Genomic DNA, 18,155 nt, shown 5'->3' with positions numbered 1-18,155 from the left:
TAAATTGGGATTGGTAATGATTGGAGAACACATTTCACTCTCACAGCTGACAAAAAGCTGTGACAGTGTATACACCTCTGATGTTCGGGGTGTAAGAATTTGCAAATTAGGGTGAATCTTTCAAATCAATAAAATATTGCAAGCTCAAAAAATATAGTCTTACCTGGTGGAGGCTGTTGCAGCAATCCTGGTGGTGGCGGGAAGCCAAATCCACCGGCAAAGTTTGGTGGAAGACCTGCCATCGTTGCAGTTCGCTTGACACCACACTATACTGCAGTAATCTCTACGTTTAACTGCAATAGTGTATTTGCGTCACATATTGCATGAAATGTCTGGTAGCTTCTGGTTCATATTTGTTTGCAAAAGAAAAATATCTGTGGGAATTCCCCTTCCGTCACTCATGAAATCGATGACCTCTTTTATCCGCGGAAAAACAACATGTGTCAAATTTAAAGGTCGGAAATTAGACTTTTCCAATAAGCATTTTAGGTAAAATCTTCATTTTGGAGCAAAAAATTCTTCATCAAATCAATATTCAAACCACTGCAGTAACATTATTGTCATTTTAAACAATATATAAAATATTGTTTTATTATAAATGTGGGTAAATACAGTCAAATATTTTTTTGAGAAATAGCCCAATTATTTTGGTCACTTTAGAGGAGTTACCTATTTTTATAATGAGTAAGTCCATTTAACCAGAGCTGACGGAGAGAGGGCGCACTGTAATTGTTTTGATCTTGGTTTTCCCAGGTCGATTTCCAAGGTAAGTGGTTGGGTGGGGAAGGATTTGTCTCGTATTTGAGCTAAATATAAAGGTTTATATGTATTTTTGTGTTCTTTTTATAAGTCAGCAGTGTCTAGGGAATACGAAAATGTCCAAAAGAATTTATGGATATATTGTACATCCACATAATTTAATTAATTTTAATCAAGCTGCGAGTCGGGCGAGTGCGGAATTCAGAATTCAACAGCCAGGCATTGCCCATTCATTTGCTGTGAGTGTGATTGTGAATTTAGGGGTTCGTTCATATTTTCATGACTAAATCAGGCCGGTGTTCATTCATATATTTTCATGACTAGTAAAGGGCATAAACAACCGTTCATACATACCAGAACATTTTATAATTCTTTTCATCAAAATAATAACAAAAAATTAAAATTAAAATTATTTAAAGTAACATTTTATGATTTTCCTTCATTTTCCCTGCCCTGCGGCTGCGATCGCACATCCGATTCCGGGATACCATTGTTTTTGTCCGGCTCTCGAGCCCCCCCCCCGCTGTTCTTGGGGGTGGGGGTACTCAATTTGAAATTCAAGTATAATCCCACCCCCAATTGTGAAAAATTTTCACCTAAAAAACGGGTGGGACTATACTCGGTCTCGGACCAATACGGTACGGTACTAGCTAAATCATGAAATTGAAATCGGCTAAATTAATGTTTGCTTCCTGTCTGTGTCACTGCCGTGAGTGCATGACTCACACAGAGTGAGGCTGTATAATTTGCATGACTTGCAAGAACAAATTGATTCTCACAAATTAAAAAAAGTGTGTGATGCGTAGGGTACCCAATCAGCTCACAGATGATTGGAATATGGTTGATTGCTTCAACAGACTCACCAATTTTGAATGTCATTCCTGGCACACAATGTAACAACTCAAGTTACTTAAATAATGAATGGTTTCTGCCTATTCTTATTATATATTGTGTTCACTGTCATGGTGACCATATCGTTTCAATACATTACAAAATGTAGGTAGATAGTGTGCTGTCTACAAATTAGATTAGGACTCAGGACTATGGTACGGTAGGCTATGTAAAAAATGGTTTCATCTGAATGAATGTCACCCTGTCCCTTTTGTGAAACATAAATTTTGGAGTATTGAATTGCACATAGGGTCCACCATGTGATAAAATTCTATTTTATCCCTCAGTGCATAAAATTCACCAACATTATTATTTGTCTTTTTCATTGTAGATTGGCTGATCAGGATATGGCAAGCCCCAACACAGGTGAAGGTTCATCTTCACTCCCAGGCTTTGTTAGAAGTCTATCCTCACCAGGTCCAGCTCCAGTGGTAGGTATATTTTAGGAACTAGTTCTTACTACTACATGTAGCTATAATCATTGTTTTGTGACCTCAACATCCACAAGCAATATTTGCGTCTATGTGAATCAAAGAAATTGACATGTGCTGCACATTTCCTAACTTAAAAAAGGGCGGATTTTGCAATGTACGAGTACTATGTCTTAAGGCAGGGTGGAGGGGAGCGTGACCTAGTCCAGGGGTGCCACACAGAATTATACTTGTAAGCATCCACATGAAAGAAAACACGGATTTAGGGTGGTTTTGAAAAGCAAAACGAGGATCCGCACGGATCCGCGATTAGGGTCTCAAAACACTCATTCTACTGGAAGAAGGGGTGTTTTTTTTAAGAACTATTCTCGCTTAAAGGGTAGTTTTTAAATTACCCGATTAACTGCCATTAGTGGTGACATATTTATCAAGTTAGTTTGCACAAAAGAGTGATTTCTGAGCGATTTTACACCAGATTAAAAAAAAATTTGGAGCCCCTTGAATAGCCGATCATCATCACTGAATGACAATCATACCGATCATACCATAAATTTCAAGCCAATTCTTCACTCAGGGTGATCTCCTTGTTTAGGGGAAAGTTTCAAACCAATTCTTCGTTTAGGGTGTTTTTATTTGAGTAAAATCCTTGTTTAGGGTTAGTTTACCAAAATTTCGACCTCCTCGCTTAGGGTCATTTTTGAAAGTCAATTCATGCGGATGCTTACAACTTAATACATGAGTCATCACTACATATTTAAAGCTGAAACATAAAAGGAATGTTTTGTATTTATTAAACCTTGTGTCAATCTTTTTTTTACTTGAAAATACAATGACGCTGAAATCATAGTTAGGGGAAAAAGTTCACTTTGGTGACCACTCTCTGGCTAGTAAGGTTTGACGATTGATTAGACTTCTATGGACCATTTAGAAAAAAAATAGCCACCATGTCCCTCGCGAAAATCCGGCATTTTTAGCTGAGGCCAAAAATCAAAATGGCCGCCACCACCATTTTGAAAATTTAAGTTTTGAACCAGAGCACCTATAATCATGCACAAAGACACTTTTTGGGATATGTTGAGTACAAGGATTCGATTCTGACATTAGTTTGACATTACGGCATCATTTTCACCCAGAAATCCAAGATGGTGGCGGCACCATCTTGAAAAATTTAGTTTTGAACAAGAGGACCTTAAATTGTGTACAAAGACACTTTTTTGGATAAGTCGACCACAAGGATTTCAAATTTGACATTACTTTGACATTACAAACTCATATTTACCCAGAAATCCAAGATGGTGGGCGCTTGGCGCCATCATGAAAAAAAAAGTTTTGAACCAGATTACCTAAAAGCGTGTACAAAGACACTTTTTCGGTAAGTCGACCCCAAGAAATCCGAATCTGACATTAATTTGACGTTACAAAATAATGTTTGCCCAGAAATCCAAGATGGCCCCCTTTTGGTAGAGCGTAAATGTGATTTTTGAATGAGAGCAGAAGCATAAGTGTGTCATTTCCGCCTTATCTGGGGTTCATGTCTCTTATATTGGGTTTCAACTGCCTTATCTTGGGTTTACATCCCTTATCTAGGGATAAGGCGCCTTATCTGTGGTTTAGACGGCCTTATCCTGGGTTTACGTTCCTTACCTGTGGCTAAGATGCCTTAACCTTAGCATATCGCAGTCTAAACCCAGATAAGGCATATAAACCCCAGATGATGCTTGCCGTAACCCCAGATAAGCGACGTGAACCCCAGATAAAACACGTAAACCCCAAATAAGGCGCCTTAACCCTAAATAAGGAACATAAACCCCAGAAAAGGCATCTAAACCCCACATAAGGTGCCTTAACTCTAGATAAGGGTTGTTAACCCCAGATAAAGGTCGTAAACCTCAGATAAGGCATCTAAACCCAAGATAAGGCGCCTTAACCCCAGATAAGAGACGTAAACTCAGATATGGCAGTCTAAACCCCAGATAAGGGTTTACTTCTCTTATATTAGGTTTATGTTCCTTATTTATGGTTAAGGCGCCTTATTTGGGGTTGGGACTGGTTTATCTGAGGTGTACGTCCCTTATCTGGGGTTCCGGCGCCTTATCGGGGTTTAAACTGTCATATCTGAGTTTACGTCTCTTATCTGGGGTTAAGGCGCCTTATCTTGGGTTTTGATGTCTTATCTGAGGTTTACGACCCTTATCTGGGGTTAACGACCCGTATCTAGAGTTTGGGCACCTTATGTGGGGTTTAGATGCCTTATCTTAGGTTTATGTTCCTCATTTAGGGTTAAAGCGCCTTACTTGGGGGTTGGACTGCTTTATCGACGGTCTACGTCTCTTATCTGGGGTTACGGCGCATTATCTGGGGTTTAGATGCCTTATCTGGGTTTAGACTGCGATATGCTAAGGTTAAGGCATCTTAGCCACAGGTAAGAACGTAAACCCAGGATAAGGCCGTCCAAACCACAGGTAAGGAGCCTTATCCCTAGATAAGGGATGTAAACCCAAGATAAGGCAGTTTAAACCCCATATAAGGAACATGAACCCCAGATAAGGCGGAAATGACACATTTATGCTTCTGCTTTCATTCAAAAATCACATTTACGCTCTACCAAATGGGGGCCATCTTGGATTTCTGGGCAAAAATTATTTTGTAACGTCAAATTAATGTCACATTCGGATTTCTTGGGGTCGACTTACCGGAAAAAGTGTCTTTGTACACGATTTTAGGTAATCTGGTTCAAAACTTATTTTTTTCAAGATGATACCGCGGCCACCATCTTGGATTTCTGGGTAAATATGAGTTCGTAATGTCAAAGTAATGTCAAATTTGAAATCCTTGTGGTCGACTTATCCAAAAAGTGTCTTTGTACACGATTTAAGGTCCTCTTGTTCAAAACTAAATTTTTCAAGATGGTGCCGGCCACCATCTTGGATTTCTGGGTGAAAATGATGCCGTAATGTCAAACCAATGTCAGAATCGGAATCCTTGTACTTTCGACATATCCGAAAAAGTGTCTTTGTGCATGATTATAGGTGCTCTGGTTCAAAACTTAAATTTTCAAAATGGTGGTGGCCGCCATTTTGGATTTTGGCATCTAGCGAAAAATGCCGGGATTTTCGCGAGGGACATGGTGGCTATTTTTTTTCTAAATGCTCCATAGAAGTCGAATCAATCGTCAAACCTTACTAGCCAGAGAGTGGTCACCAAAGTGAACTTTTCCCCCTAACTATCATGTCGTCATGATCCAGCTAACAATTCGCCTATTGCATGGTTCCGCCATGATGTAAGGAGAGCCTCGAACTGGCATGACATGACAGGAAGAATTACATAACGTTACGCAATGTTATATGACTGGTTCGATTCCCATTCATGCATGCTGCCAGATCGAGGCTCTCCTCACAAATGGCAGAACCATGCGATGGGTGAATAGAGGTGATTTTGATGGAACTCAAGCTAACCGGGCGGTGGGTTGCTTTGCTCTGATTAGTTAAAGACCCATTCAGTGATCCCAGCGAAATTGTAAAAAAATTAAAATTATTCATAAATTGCTTACAAGTGACATTGTAAGTGATTCAAATTGTCATTTGGTATTTTTGAAATGAAAAATTTGTCAAAAAAACGAAGAAAACAACAGTATTGACGAAATTGAAGCCCCATTCAAATACATGTAGCTAATTTAGATACTGTCAGTATCTAAATTACAGAGCTAATTTAGATACTGTCAGTATCTAAATTACAGATCGATATAAATTCCTTATTCTTGTCTTAAATACACAGCTTTCGGCTGAACCACTAACAGGCTATGTTAACACATTTATGACAATGACAAAAGTACCAAAATCTGAATTTTGATGATTTTTACGATCGTCCGGATCAGCAAATCACTGAATGGACCTTTAAATGAGCAGTGGCTATCAAACTCTAACAGATCTGCATTTTTTGTGATACCCTGTAGAATATGCAAATGAAATGTGTGTGATTTTTTTGTCTCAGGTTCCTCATAAAAAGGGCAAAGACTGGATCAAGGCAACTTTCAAGAAAAGAGACTGCTGTTTCTTTGTACCAGCTAATGAACATGAAAATGAATTGGAGAATGCTCTGTAAGTACTAGGAGTATACAATTGGGTTATAGCAGTTTATAGCAGATGTCGATTAAGGTCCATATAGACGGGAATAGATAATAAATATTAAAAGAAAATGATTATAAATAATGTCAGTGCAAAAAACAAAAAACAAAAGTATCTGTAATATGATGAAAGTACTAAAAAAAATTTAAATCTGCCTTTCAAAACGCTTTTCCTTCTTTCCTTCGTCATTGCACATTTTCTGTAAGTGAATGGAAATATCAATGCTTTATTGCAGATGCTTGTGTGGCAGAACCCAAAAGGCTCACAAAATTTTATATGCAATTGGAGACCATGGAGACGAATGGGAACCACCTTCGCACACCATCAAATCCACCACTGATGCCTATGGGGAATTGGAATTCCAAGGAGCATGGAGTGTAACTAGATCTAAAGTAAGAAAGGGAACCATCCAAATAGATGCTGATGGTAATAAATATCTGTCTTTCCCTCCATCTCTTTCTATTGTTTTTGCTGTCTCTGACAAAGAAGTTAGAATAAGGGAGTCTTTTTTAGTCCTATGCATATTGGAAATTCCCGTGTTGGATTGTCACACATGAAACCCAAAACAATTTATCTAGGTCGGTTTTTGGCAATGCATCTTATACATGTAGCTAGTGCATTACAAAGGTGTGCATAGGTTGATCAATTATCTACCACCAGGGTTCTAAGCCATGCAATAAATTATTGATAAACCAAACATATTTTTATCCATCTGAATTTTGGAACAGTCGCTAATAGGTCAGTACAGTCCAATGTCTCTTATCCGGCCATGATGGGACCAAGCATTGGCCGTATAAGTGAAAAATCCGTAAGTGAACTATATGTAATTCTGCATTGATTGTCTGAAGTGCTAACATTGAGACAGCGAGTTACTCAAAATGGGGTAATAACACTGAAAGATGGTATTTGAGTTATGTATGTCACATAGTTATAGCCTTCTAAATGCATCAGTGCATGAAATCAAGCTCCCAAAGCATTAAAAACATTTTTCTATGAAGATCACATATCCGGATAATAGAGAGATCCATATAAAAGTGTTCTGGATAAGGGAGGGTGGACTGTACATGTACCTGAGTGCTCATCCACTTCATCTTTTTGTCTCTGCCTTACTTACTTTGTCTGCCTCTCTTCTGTATGCTAGCTCACTTACTCTCATTCCTATCACTCAAAACACACAATCACCTATACATGTATTATCATAGCTGTAACAGTAACACACACACAATATCCCTGATTGTATTGCTACAGTACATTCGTGTATCAAGTGATGTTCGAGCTAGCAACCTGTTGCGCCTTCTGACCAAAGAATGGGGATTAGAGTATCCCAAGCTACTTATAGAAGTCACAGGAGGAGCCAAAAACTTTGTCATGCAGCCTAAATTGAGAAGAATCTTCCGACATGGAATCATCAAAGCAGCAACAACAACCAATGCCTGGGTTCTGACTGGTGGGACAAATACTGGTGAGTAACCAATCCAACCAGGCCAATGGAGAACATTTCTAAAAATCATTGTTGGACAGGAAAAACCTCCTATGTACTTGAGGCCCTTGAACATGTTTAAAACAAAACTGCCAAGAGGTTACATAGGATGTTTTGCTTTAAACATGTTTATGGGCCAATGACACATACAGGTTTCCCTGCTCAACGTTGAAATATAGTTACCATTATCATCATAATAATCTACTTGCACAGTAACCATGTGTGATATTGCTTAAATGTGTGCATTCTAGTGTATTTTGTTATAAGCTATTGCATTGCCAATTTTCTAATGTAATGTGTTTGCACCATGATGTTGGGCATACACACCAAGCTCTGATCCCTTTAACCAGTAATGATGACCATCACATCAACAGTCCAAGTGTCACTGAAAAATCACTGAGAATTGTGAAAGTAAGAATAATATTGCGTATAGTTTGTCATAAATGATGCATCAACTAATGTTTGAACTATCAACTCTTATGCCTTCTGACCAAAGAATTGGGATTAGGGTATTCAAAGTTGATCAATGAAGTCACAAGGGAACCAAGAATTTTGTCATGGAACCTATTTCTGCGATGACCATGGAATTAGTTTAGAATTCATTTACCATGTAATGTAAATATAATATAATATTTGTATTCTGTTATAAAATGTACACAGGAGTCATGAAGTATGTTGGCGAGGCCTTACATGAGCACAACATCAGATCCCAAAGAAGAATTGTAGCTATTGGTATTGCCACCTGGGGCATTGTACACAACAGACAGGACATGACCAAGAGAGGGGTAGGTGTTATTTTTTTATGCAACAAATATATGTATGGCTGCATCGTATAAGTACAGGCTATGATAGTGACAAAGGTACAGGCTATGATAGTGACAAAAGTACAGGCTATGATAGTGACAAAAGTACAGGCTATGATAGTGACAAAGGTACAGGCTATGATAGTGACAAAAGTACAGGCTATGATAGTGACAAAAGTACAGGCTATGATAGTGACAAAAGTACAGGCTATGATAGTGACAAATTGTAATTGCTAAGCTGAATTTATTCTCAAATAATTGCTCTTGCAAGAAAACCATTTTTGCATGTGCTATTCACATAATACCTTCCTTTTTAAGATACCTATTGCTTTTACAAAGGTGACATTGTTCAAAGTTGAAAACAATTCAATTCTAGTCACATTGCTCATCACAATATTGTCACTACCTTCCTGCTTAAAGGAGTATTTCGTGATCCTAGCATCCTCTTTTTATGACATTTTTCAGTAGATATCCTCGAAAAAAGCTTATTCCCAAAATTTCAGTTGATTCCAATTTTGCATTTGCTCCATAGACAATGTGTGTAATTTCGTTCTGGTATACCAGAACGAAATTCAAATTTCACAATATCTTTGCTAAACAAATTAATTTGCAAGAAATTTTTTTGTACATAAACATTATGTAGCCAGAGGTTTCCAGTGATATAAAAATCTCAACTTTTTTTGAAAAAAGTGGGGGGATGATACTGTTGATCACTAAATGCCCTTTTAATCTATTGCGTTGTTAATTTGTTTCTTTTCTTAATTTTCAGGGTGCAATACCAATGGATTTGATTAAAATCACAGGCTCTTACATATGAAATACTGCTGTAAAACTGAAGCTTCTCTGAGCTCTATGTGACAATTTAGTGTTATATCGTTTTGGTATAATTACTGTTCTGTGCTATTTTTCTTTTTACAGCAAATAGTGAGTTACCGTCTCCATGGCTCATCTGACGCCAAGGGTGCCTCCCTAGACCCCAACCACACCCATCTTATCCTGGTTGATGATGGGACTGTGGGACAGTATGGGGCCGATATTCCTATCAGAGCTAAACTGCTAAAACTGATGGCTCAAACTAATGATTTTGCAGGAGAGTTCAATGAGCTTTTTAGTAAGTAGTGTCTATTGTCTAGTTCATTATGTAAATATAACATACCGTATTTCGTCAAATAAATTCCCCCGGGGCGTTACATTTTCCCAAGGGGGGCGTTTATTCAAGGTCAATTTTAGAACGATAATTCCCGTTAAAACATTAGGTAAACTTAAAACTCACTCTAAAATGACGAACTATGAACTAGAAACACTGACTTCTGGTTCACTTCCGAGTTTCCAATCCAGACTTTTGCCAAAAAGTGACGCTATTATTGACCATGTGGGCAACTTGGTAAGCTTACTACACAAGATAGCATGAAAATATTGGCATTTTTGAAACATCTTGGTTGAAAAAGTGGTGGGGGCGTTTATCAGGTGGGGGCGACTATTTGACGAAATACGGTAAGACATGGCCTGGTATATTTGACCAAATCTGAGAGATATAAAACACATCAACTGAAAGGAACCTTGAGGATTGTCGTTTCCCTTCGAACTATAAATGAGGATTCATGAGGTCTTACTTCATGATTATCATTCAATAGTGGAAGATCAAGGCCATGTACGTAAAATTTCTCCATCAATCAAACTACTCAGTTAAATACCCTGCATCTCACTTGACTCACAGCACTGAAGTCAAGAAAAATCCCATCCACCAAATTACAATATTTGCTGTTATCAAGGTTACCACTGAGAAAATGATCAAATTTAGCCAACATCTGCTCACAATTCCTACCATGTCGAAAACCAAATTGATTATCTGAAAGAATGTCATGCTCATCAAGAATACCAAGAAGACGTTTGCAAACCAATCTTTCCATGACCTTACAGAGGATTGCTGTTAAGGAAACTGGCCTGTAACTCGAAATAGCATTCTTAGGCTTACCAGAGCCTTTGTAAATAGGCACAACATTTGCACACTTCCAAGCAGATGGAATTTCACCCTTTGAAATACATTCATTAAAGAAGGTATACAAAACAGGAGCTAATTCACTTGCACATGATTTTAAGAAAACAGGAAGAATACTATCAGGACCGGGAGACTTGTTGGTATCAAGACCCTTATGAATATCAACAACTTCATCAACAGAAAACATGTCAAAGGTGAGACAAGCACCACCATGAGGGGGGAGGTTAGTCAAGACAATTCACATCAATGGTAGAGGATGTCCCAAAGTTACTTGAGAAATGCTTATTAAAAGCGCAAGCAATATCATCTGCAAATGGTACACAATTACAGAACCTTCACCAACTTCATCTAATATTATCAATCACTAAATGATACATTTGTATATTGCACATGTCTTTGCAGTTGACAGAGCTATACCTGCTGTATGTGTTGTCCTTGGTGGAGGCCTTAACACAATCAAAGTTGTGCTGAAGAACATCACAAGAAATCCCATCATTCCAGCTGTAGTGGTAAATGGTAGTGGCCAAGGTGCTGATCTCATGGCCTATGCATACCAGAAATCTGATGAAAATGGGTAGGTTCAATACTTCACGCCACGTTCCCGGCACCACCGCTAGGTGGCAGCACACGACTAAAGATTTGAAGGAACACCTGAATTGCTTTCATATGCTCAGGCGTGGTAATGCTCAGAGATGCCGAGATATCTATGATGTAGCCACAATTTTGACATTGTAGCGCATGGAATGCCTTAGGATGGTTTCAAAAGGGTTGGAAACACTGATAGATATACTGAAACAGCATAAATCTGGGCCAAAAAGTGCATTTAATCAACAGCTCTACTAGACCCGTGACGTCTGCGCGATGTCACGGGTCTAGCCGGGTATAGCCCCCTTCATCTGGCCAGACGCCACAAACGGCATCTATCTCTAGTTCCGAAAAACTCTGGGTTTCTTTGAGAAGTAAATACTGTTGCACACCGGTAAAGTCTTTGCCTTAGCTGCGAGAGGTCCCCACTTCAAAATTTCTGCTGAACAAAAATAACATCAAATCAAATCAGTTCTCCCTGTTGTTCATGTGGAAAAGGTAGGACAGATGACCCATAACTAAAAGGCCTTGTTACAGTCAGTTCCGATCATGGTAATGCAGAACTGTCGGCTACACTTGCCTGTACTGTAAAAGTGCCCGACCCGTCCACTATCTATAACCCCTTCACCATGTCATGACCTGGTTGAACTTTCATCAGTCGAATCTCCCTGATTTCAGCTGTAAATGCTTAAATATGCTTCACAAAAATAAATGCTACATTTTGACGTAAGCCTCATGAAAATTGAGCTTGTGGTTACCAAATTATACGCAATATATCAGTTGCTGAGAAATAAAGATTTGAGGATCTTTTTTGTCAATAACTCAAATCAATATTAGCTTCATTTGATTCATTGCCCTTGATTGTGTCACATATTTCAAATTTCTTTGTCTTTTCCTTTTGTTTTCAGGGAAATTACTGAAGAACATATAGCTCAGTTAGAAAGGAAAATTGCTGAAGTGTTCCCTCAGAACAAAGACAAACATGGACATGTGTTGAAAGACTTGTGCAAGATTGCCAAGAATAAAAGCCAGGTGACTGACTGTTTGTTTGATATTTGTATACATTGTAGAGGGTTGTCAAGATGTCAAAGAGACTATAACGTGATTTGTTCAAATTTTAAATACTAATATCTTTTTGAAATATTTGCTATCGTAGTGAATACATCATTACTTGGTTACTGGTACACGGTTCTGAACACAGATAATATGAACCTGTTGACCTGGCAATAATCAATTTTGACGATCAAAATTTTCCAAAATTAGACCAGGCAGCTGATGAATTGATTTAATTGCAGTTTGAAAGAGAACATAAATATGAAATGAAAATATTTATAGTTTTGAATTAATCTATAAATGAAAGAAAATACTGTATTTCCTCGAATAGTCGCCCCCGGGGGCGTTGCATTTCCAAACGGGGGCGTTTATTAGAAGTCATTTTTAGAACTACAATTCCTGTTAAAATAATTAGGTAAGCTTAAAACTCTGCTAAAAACAATGCTGAAATGACAAACTATGAACTCAGGAACACTGACTCCAGGTTCACTTCCGTGTTTCCGACCAGATTTTTGCCAATTATTGACGCTATTATCGACCATGTGTGCAACTGGTAAGCTTAAAGATAGCATGGAAACATCTTGGTTGAAAAAAGTAGTGGGGGCTTTATTTGAAGAGGGCGACTATTCGAGGAAATACGGTAGCAAATCACAGCAGTCAATTTTATTTTATATTGCTGCAGAACTACAAATTTAAAAAAGGGATAAATTGTACCCACGTTATAATTACAGATCACAGTATACTGTGCAGATGATGAGGGTGATATTGATCATGCTATTCTCAATGCACTCCACAAAGGTAAATATATATATGTGACGTGTCATGTCAAAAGGAGACACTTTTGGGCAGGTTATCAATTTTGAGGTTTTTACATATTTTAAATATAAAGATATTTTGCTCCACAATACCGTTTTCCACAATGAAATCGGACATTCCTAAGCGAAGATATTGAGTTTGTAAGTTATGGTGTTATAGATTTTGGAAAATTGAGATATCGACCTTTAAAAATATTATTGACAATTACTTTGGAAAAATGTCTAATACAAGATGTCAGTTATATTCCAGTATGAAACTATCAGACAATATTTTCAACATTAATAACATCACAAATTCGCAACAAACCCAAATTGTAAAAAATCACCCCCGGGCAAATTTTTTGGTTATTTCTCCATTTACGATCCTGCCCAAAAGTGTCTCCTTTTGACATGATACGTCACATATTTGAATAAATAAATAAATGCACAGATTTATAAAGCATGATTCATATCCATCAAGTGAATTTCATGCACTGTTCTGAAGCACAGTTTAATGCAGCTATTATGAGGTAAACTATACAAGATGGGACAGGATTGTGGGATGAGGTCCGATTTTAGAAATGCAGGAATGCAGAGTATCCTGGGAAAAACCTGCAAGCATGGATGGATTGGCAAGTATGCTCACATACAGCACTACATGAAATCGAACCCAGGTCCATGGCGAGAGGTGAATGCTATGACTGCAACATCATCCCATCCTTCTGAACTTGTTCTCATATATAAAAATATGTTGGTGGCTAAAAGTGCTCATCCAACCTACAGGGTTAATAAAATGTTAAATATAGCTGCTAAAGACAGTCCACATAAACCATTCAGCCCGTGAAAATATCAACCGTAATCACTGACCTTTCTTGCGATCTTTATGTATAGGGACACTTTTCTCTGACCAATGATTTAGTTAAAAGATATTGTTGGTCTTTGTGTGAAATTTGGGGAGAAATTGCCAAGAAAAAATGTTTAGTATAGCCCTACCATTGACTTGCAGGTCGGTCGTGCCATTAGCCTACCCTTTTTTGACAAAGCAGACTGAAATAGGGACCCTAAACATGATACATAATGTTGGATGAAACCTCTATCCTTTCCTACAAATATCTTTTTGAGTATGGTAACATATTGGGTTTGAGTGCCTCCCTGATATTGGAGTTAATTCCATTTGCTAAATACATTATTGTTGTGAGAAGCAAATCATGCTTTAGATAGTAAATATTTAAAGAATTTTACTTTTTTATGTATTTTTATTAACAGCATAAACCATTTGCCATTTCATTTCAGCTACCAACCTGTCTCCTCCACGTCAACTGAGGCTTGCACTGAATTGGAACAGAGTAGATGTTGCTAAGGACATCTTTCAGGAGACAACACAGTGGGAGGTAAGAGATTGATTTACTTGGCTTCTTTTATGCTTCAAGTTCTGCTCTGTTCTACATCAGGGATGTAAATCTTCAGGAAATTTCCTGATTTCAGGAAATTTTGCTTTAATCTTCCCTGTACAAAGTATATGGAAATACATAGGAAATGTTAAAGCAGTTTCAGGAAATTTTGTCAGTGCTTGTTTTCTTCCCTTCTACATCTTCATCTGCACTTCAATTTGTTGAACTTTGCAGACAAGAATCAACATTTGGCATTTATGGACTCTATAAATGCCTGTAATTGATTGATTTTTGTCACTCTTCCTGAAATTTGATGCTCCAAATCAATGTATTTCTGAAAAAATTGTGACAAAACCGACGAATTGTGCTTACCAAATTCCACACGTCCGGTAATTCTGGGCCAGACCGAATGAAATGTGATTTTCCATGCCAAATTCTGAAATTTGAGAAAATTGTGTCTAGTTTTGTGTCTTTAGAACATAAATATGCAGTTTTCATCAATTTGGAACTAAAAAAACAAATCCTGCATGCCACCCCAAGCTATAAATTATAATAATCATCCAAGGTTGAAGGTATTAATTTCATAATTAAGCTGAAACTCTTTACCAACAGATATCATGTGCAGAGAGCCATACCTGTACATGTATCTCGCAGCCAGTTTCGAAAAGAGTAGGGTGTTAACCCCTGACTGTTCCCAACCCGTCCCGGTGTTCAAATGGACCCCAATGGAAATAAGCTTCAATAGAGGCTTTCTTGGGTTATCCAGTGTTGTCAAAACCTGAACAATTCAAATAAAAAAATCCTCATAGCTTGTCATAATGACTTACAGGTATAACGTTTTATAGTGTACATGGCGAGTATTTTGCAAGGGTAAAATTTTATTGACCATTTTGTTTTCTTCATGCAGGAGAGGGATCTGTATGAGTGTTTCCAGATCTCGTTATCTTTGAATCGAGTTGGCTTTGCTGCCTTACTGATGGAACAGGCTGTAGATGTAGGGGCATTCTTAACAATGGAAAGACTGGAAAACCTCTACAACTCGAAGGTAAAATAAAGCGATTGGGCAGCAATGTGTTTATTTGATGTGTTGTGCTGTAGAGAGTACTGAGTTGGATTATATTATTAATTGGGTATAGCTAGGCTTAGAAAAAAAGAGCAAATTTTTGACTTGCGAGATGGCAAATGCGAAATGTGAGAAAAAGCGAGATTTATGCGCCAAAATTGGGAGAATTGAAAAAGAAACACATGTCGCTCTCTATGGACTCAATTTAACCATTACATGCATGAGTAGACCTGACGCTGGACTGACCAAAAATACACTGATATTTTCCTCATATTGGCTTAAAAGGTCAATATACTGAATGATTTGTGTAGTAAATAAATATGTATCACTTGTAATGTTGCTTGGATGTGCCAGAAAATAGATAATTTTTTCTCTAAGCCTACAATCAAAGAAATTAATGTTGGCACACTTTGACATACTAAATGTAAATCGCCACCCCTCTCCCCCAGTTCAATGTTGATGAAAGCACTTTTTTCATTCAGCTCTCCAGTCTCCCCAACATTGATTGAGGGGGAATGGGGGAGGGAAGGAGAAAGGAGAAGGTATGTACTTCTCATCAAACATAGTTATACTAATTTCACTTAACTATCAGAGCAGCAATGAAGAGTTCCAACATATTGTCAAGGTGTGCCAACTGCCAACTATTAATTTTGTTGATTGTAGTTACCCTACACACATGTATTGTTTCTATCTCAATATTATGCTCATTCCCTGGCTAGGGTCTATGGGTATTCTTCAAGACCCTTTATGCATATTCAGGGAGGAGAAAATGTATGTAGTTGGAGGTGATTGTTTGAATAAATGTATTTTAGTGTTAAAAAATGTTTGTTTGCCCATATAGGTACCAAAAAGAAAGTTTTTTGGCATGTTGCTGGAATAAGAAAAGCCCTTTCAACATATTGGTTCATTAGACTTGCTTTAATTTGCTAATGTATTGAGGACATAGAGTAACAAGGGGCAAACAAGCCTATTTTATTCCTATTTCGAGATGATTATATGAATGGAGTTTGCATTAGTGGTTTCTCTTGTCATGTGCCTTGAGTGAATGTGAGTATGAATTCATGCATGTTTGTATCACACTCATCCATTTCATCATAAATGAGCAAAAGAAAAGAAAGGAAATAATGGAATGATTGAAACCGCACATCTGTATGTATTGAAAGACCCTCTTGTGATAAAACATTATATTATATTATAGAAAACACATTTCTTTTCATTTCAGATTTTCTGTTTGTGTCTGTATGTCAGTCTCTAAGGTTTTAAAGTTTCTGTCTGTTTTGTTTGTCACTTTGTTTTTGTTTCTGCCTATCTCTCTATGTTTCTACCTATCTGCCTGTATTTCTCATTTCTTTCTTTCTCTCCATTTCCTCTCTCTCTCATTCTCTCTCCATCTCTTCCTGTGTCTATATCTGTCTGTATATCAGACATATACAGTTAAACTTGGTCCTTTGATTGGTTACAGTAGAAATTTCTAGGTAAAGTAGACATTTTTATATCTAAAATTGATCCAATATCAAAATGAGATCTTGAGAAATGGGGAACCTCTCTAGAAAATCAGAATTTCAAGCAAAAATGTTGAGCTTCCAATTCTTTTTTAGTTCAATTTGAAATATATAACATACACAAATTTGGCACAGAAACTGTATCCAGGTAAATTGCTTAAAGGTCCAAAAGCGTTGGCCTGGTCAACTGGCAGGTTTGTGCAGGAACTAAATACCAATAATTACTACATGTTTACACTAGGATTTGGGCAGGTAACCTTGTCCTTACATATCACAATGTTCTTTTAGATAGTCAGGACCTTGGCGAGTTGGATACTTTTATTATCATGGATTATGTTATGCCATAAAATGCTGAGCTTGTGTAACACTTTATGAATAAATCCAGATGTGCTGTTAACCCTTTAAGTAGTAAACCTTATTGTTTTGTAGCCTTAAGGTGGTACTACACCCTTGGCCAATTTTGTGCCTATTTTTGCATTTTTCTCAAAAATTATAGCGCATTGGTGACAAGTAAGATATATGTATATTATAGGGGCAAGGACTACAACAACTTTGTAGTCTTTCAGCACATACAACAGTTGTGGAGTTACAGTCAAAAATGAGGGGAAACCAATATTTGATCAATAAATCAATAACTACTTGTTTTGAGTCACTGCAATTCCAGTGTAGTAACTGGATTCCTTGCCCCTATAATATACATAACTTTTGTTACCAGTGTTTTATTAGTTTTTGAGAAAAATGCAAAAATAGTCACAAATTTATCAAGGGGTGTAGTACCACCAGACTGACAGCCTCATTTCTCATTTTTCCTCATCAAAACATGAGATTTTGGTATCAGAAGAAAGCTCATATTTTTCTCATTACCCAATCAAATTTAACACACAAGATATGTTGGGTTAAGATTGTGTGAACAAAAATGTGGTACATAGTGGTATTAATTCGCCACCGTAAGTATATTATCCTGTAGGCGTTGTGAAATACATTTTTCTTCTTCTGATATATCAAAACTGCTTAAGCAATAAAATTTGGATACAGATTGTTTAATGGTATGCCTCAATGTAAGGTAGAAAACCCAATGTGGAAAATGTGACCATCCACCTTTAAGTGGACATAGCCAAATCTGGTTGTAGCCCTTAATGTATTTTATTTTCTGACTCTTTCACATTGATATGATTATATGTATGATCCTGTGTAAACTGTTTCTATTTCCCCCTTTACATCTTGGTATACAGGTCCACCTATTTAAGTTGTTTGCAGTGATTGCAGTATATCTTGCATTG

The 18,155-nt window shown here is 37.4% G+C and overlaps 2 protein-coding genes across 2 annotated transcripts in view; one reads left to right on the top strand and one right to left on the bottom strand.

Moving 5' to 3' along the window:
* LOC140166785 (uncharacterized) overlaps positions 1 to 410 on the bottom strand; it is a 28,696-nt gene extending 28,286 nt beyond the window's left edge. Inside the window, exon 1 of the mRNA XM_072190276.1 lies at positions 164 to 410. Coding sequence (XP_072046377.1) covers positions 164 to 242 — 79 coding nt within the window. The 5' untranslated portion in view covers positions 243 to 410. The remainder of the gene's footprint in view (positions 1 to 163) is intronic.
* Positions 411 to 714: 304 nt separating this feature from the next.
* On the top strand, positions 715 to 16,253 carry LOC140166784 (transient receptor potential cation channel subfamily M member 7-like). Its single transcript, XM_072190275.1, has 13 exons — positions 715 to 766; positions 1,982 to 2,081; positions 6,072 to 6,178; positions 6,441 to 6,597; positions 7,454 to 7,667; positions 8,346 to 8,470; positions 9,407 to 9,599; positions 10,890 to 11,061; positions 11,981 to 12,104; positions 12,857 to 12,923; positions 14,213 to 14,310; positions 15,218 to 15,355; positions 16,215 to 16,253. The coding sequence occupies exons 2-13, from the start codon at positions 1,998 to 2,000 to the stop codon at positions 16,251 to 16,253; spliced, it is 1,518 nt and encodes a 505-aa protein (XP_072046376.1). The 5' UTR covers positions 715 to 766; positions 1,982 to 1,997.
* Positions 16,254 to 18,155: the final 1,902 nt, after the last annotated feature.

The sequence above is a fragment of the Amphiura filiformis genome, chromosome 12 (assembly GCF_039555335.1).
Source record: "Amphiura filiformis chromosome 12, Afil_fr2py, whole genome shotgun sequence".
NCBI lineage: Eukaryota > Metazoa > Echinodermata > Ophiuroidea > Amphilepidida > Amphiuridae > Amphiura > Amphiura filiformis.
Note: the sequence above shows the minus strand (reverse complement) of the source record. Positions and strands in the feature narration are given on the sequence as shown.

Coding starts and splice junctions, on each gene's coding strand:
- LOC140166784 (XM_072190275.1), top strand. CDS start 1,998: ATGGCAAGCCCCAACACAGGTGAAGGTTCATCTTCACTCCCAGGCTTT. Junction 6,179..6,440: donor AATGAATTGGAGAATGCTCT/GTAAGTACTAGG, acceptor GCTTTATTGCAG/ATGCTTGTGTGGCAGAACCC. Junction 6,598..7,453: donor GGAGTGTAACTAGATCTAAA/GTAAGAAAGGGA, acceptor GTATTGCTACAG/TACATTCGTGTATCAAGTGA.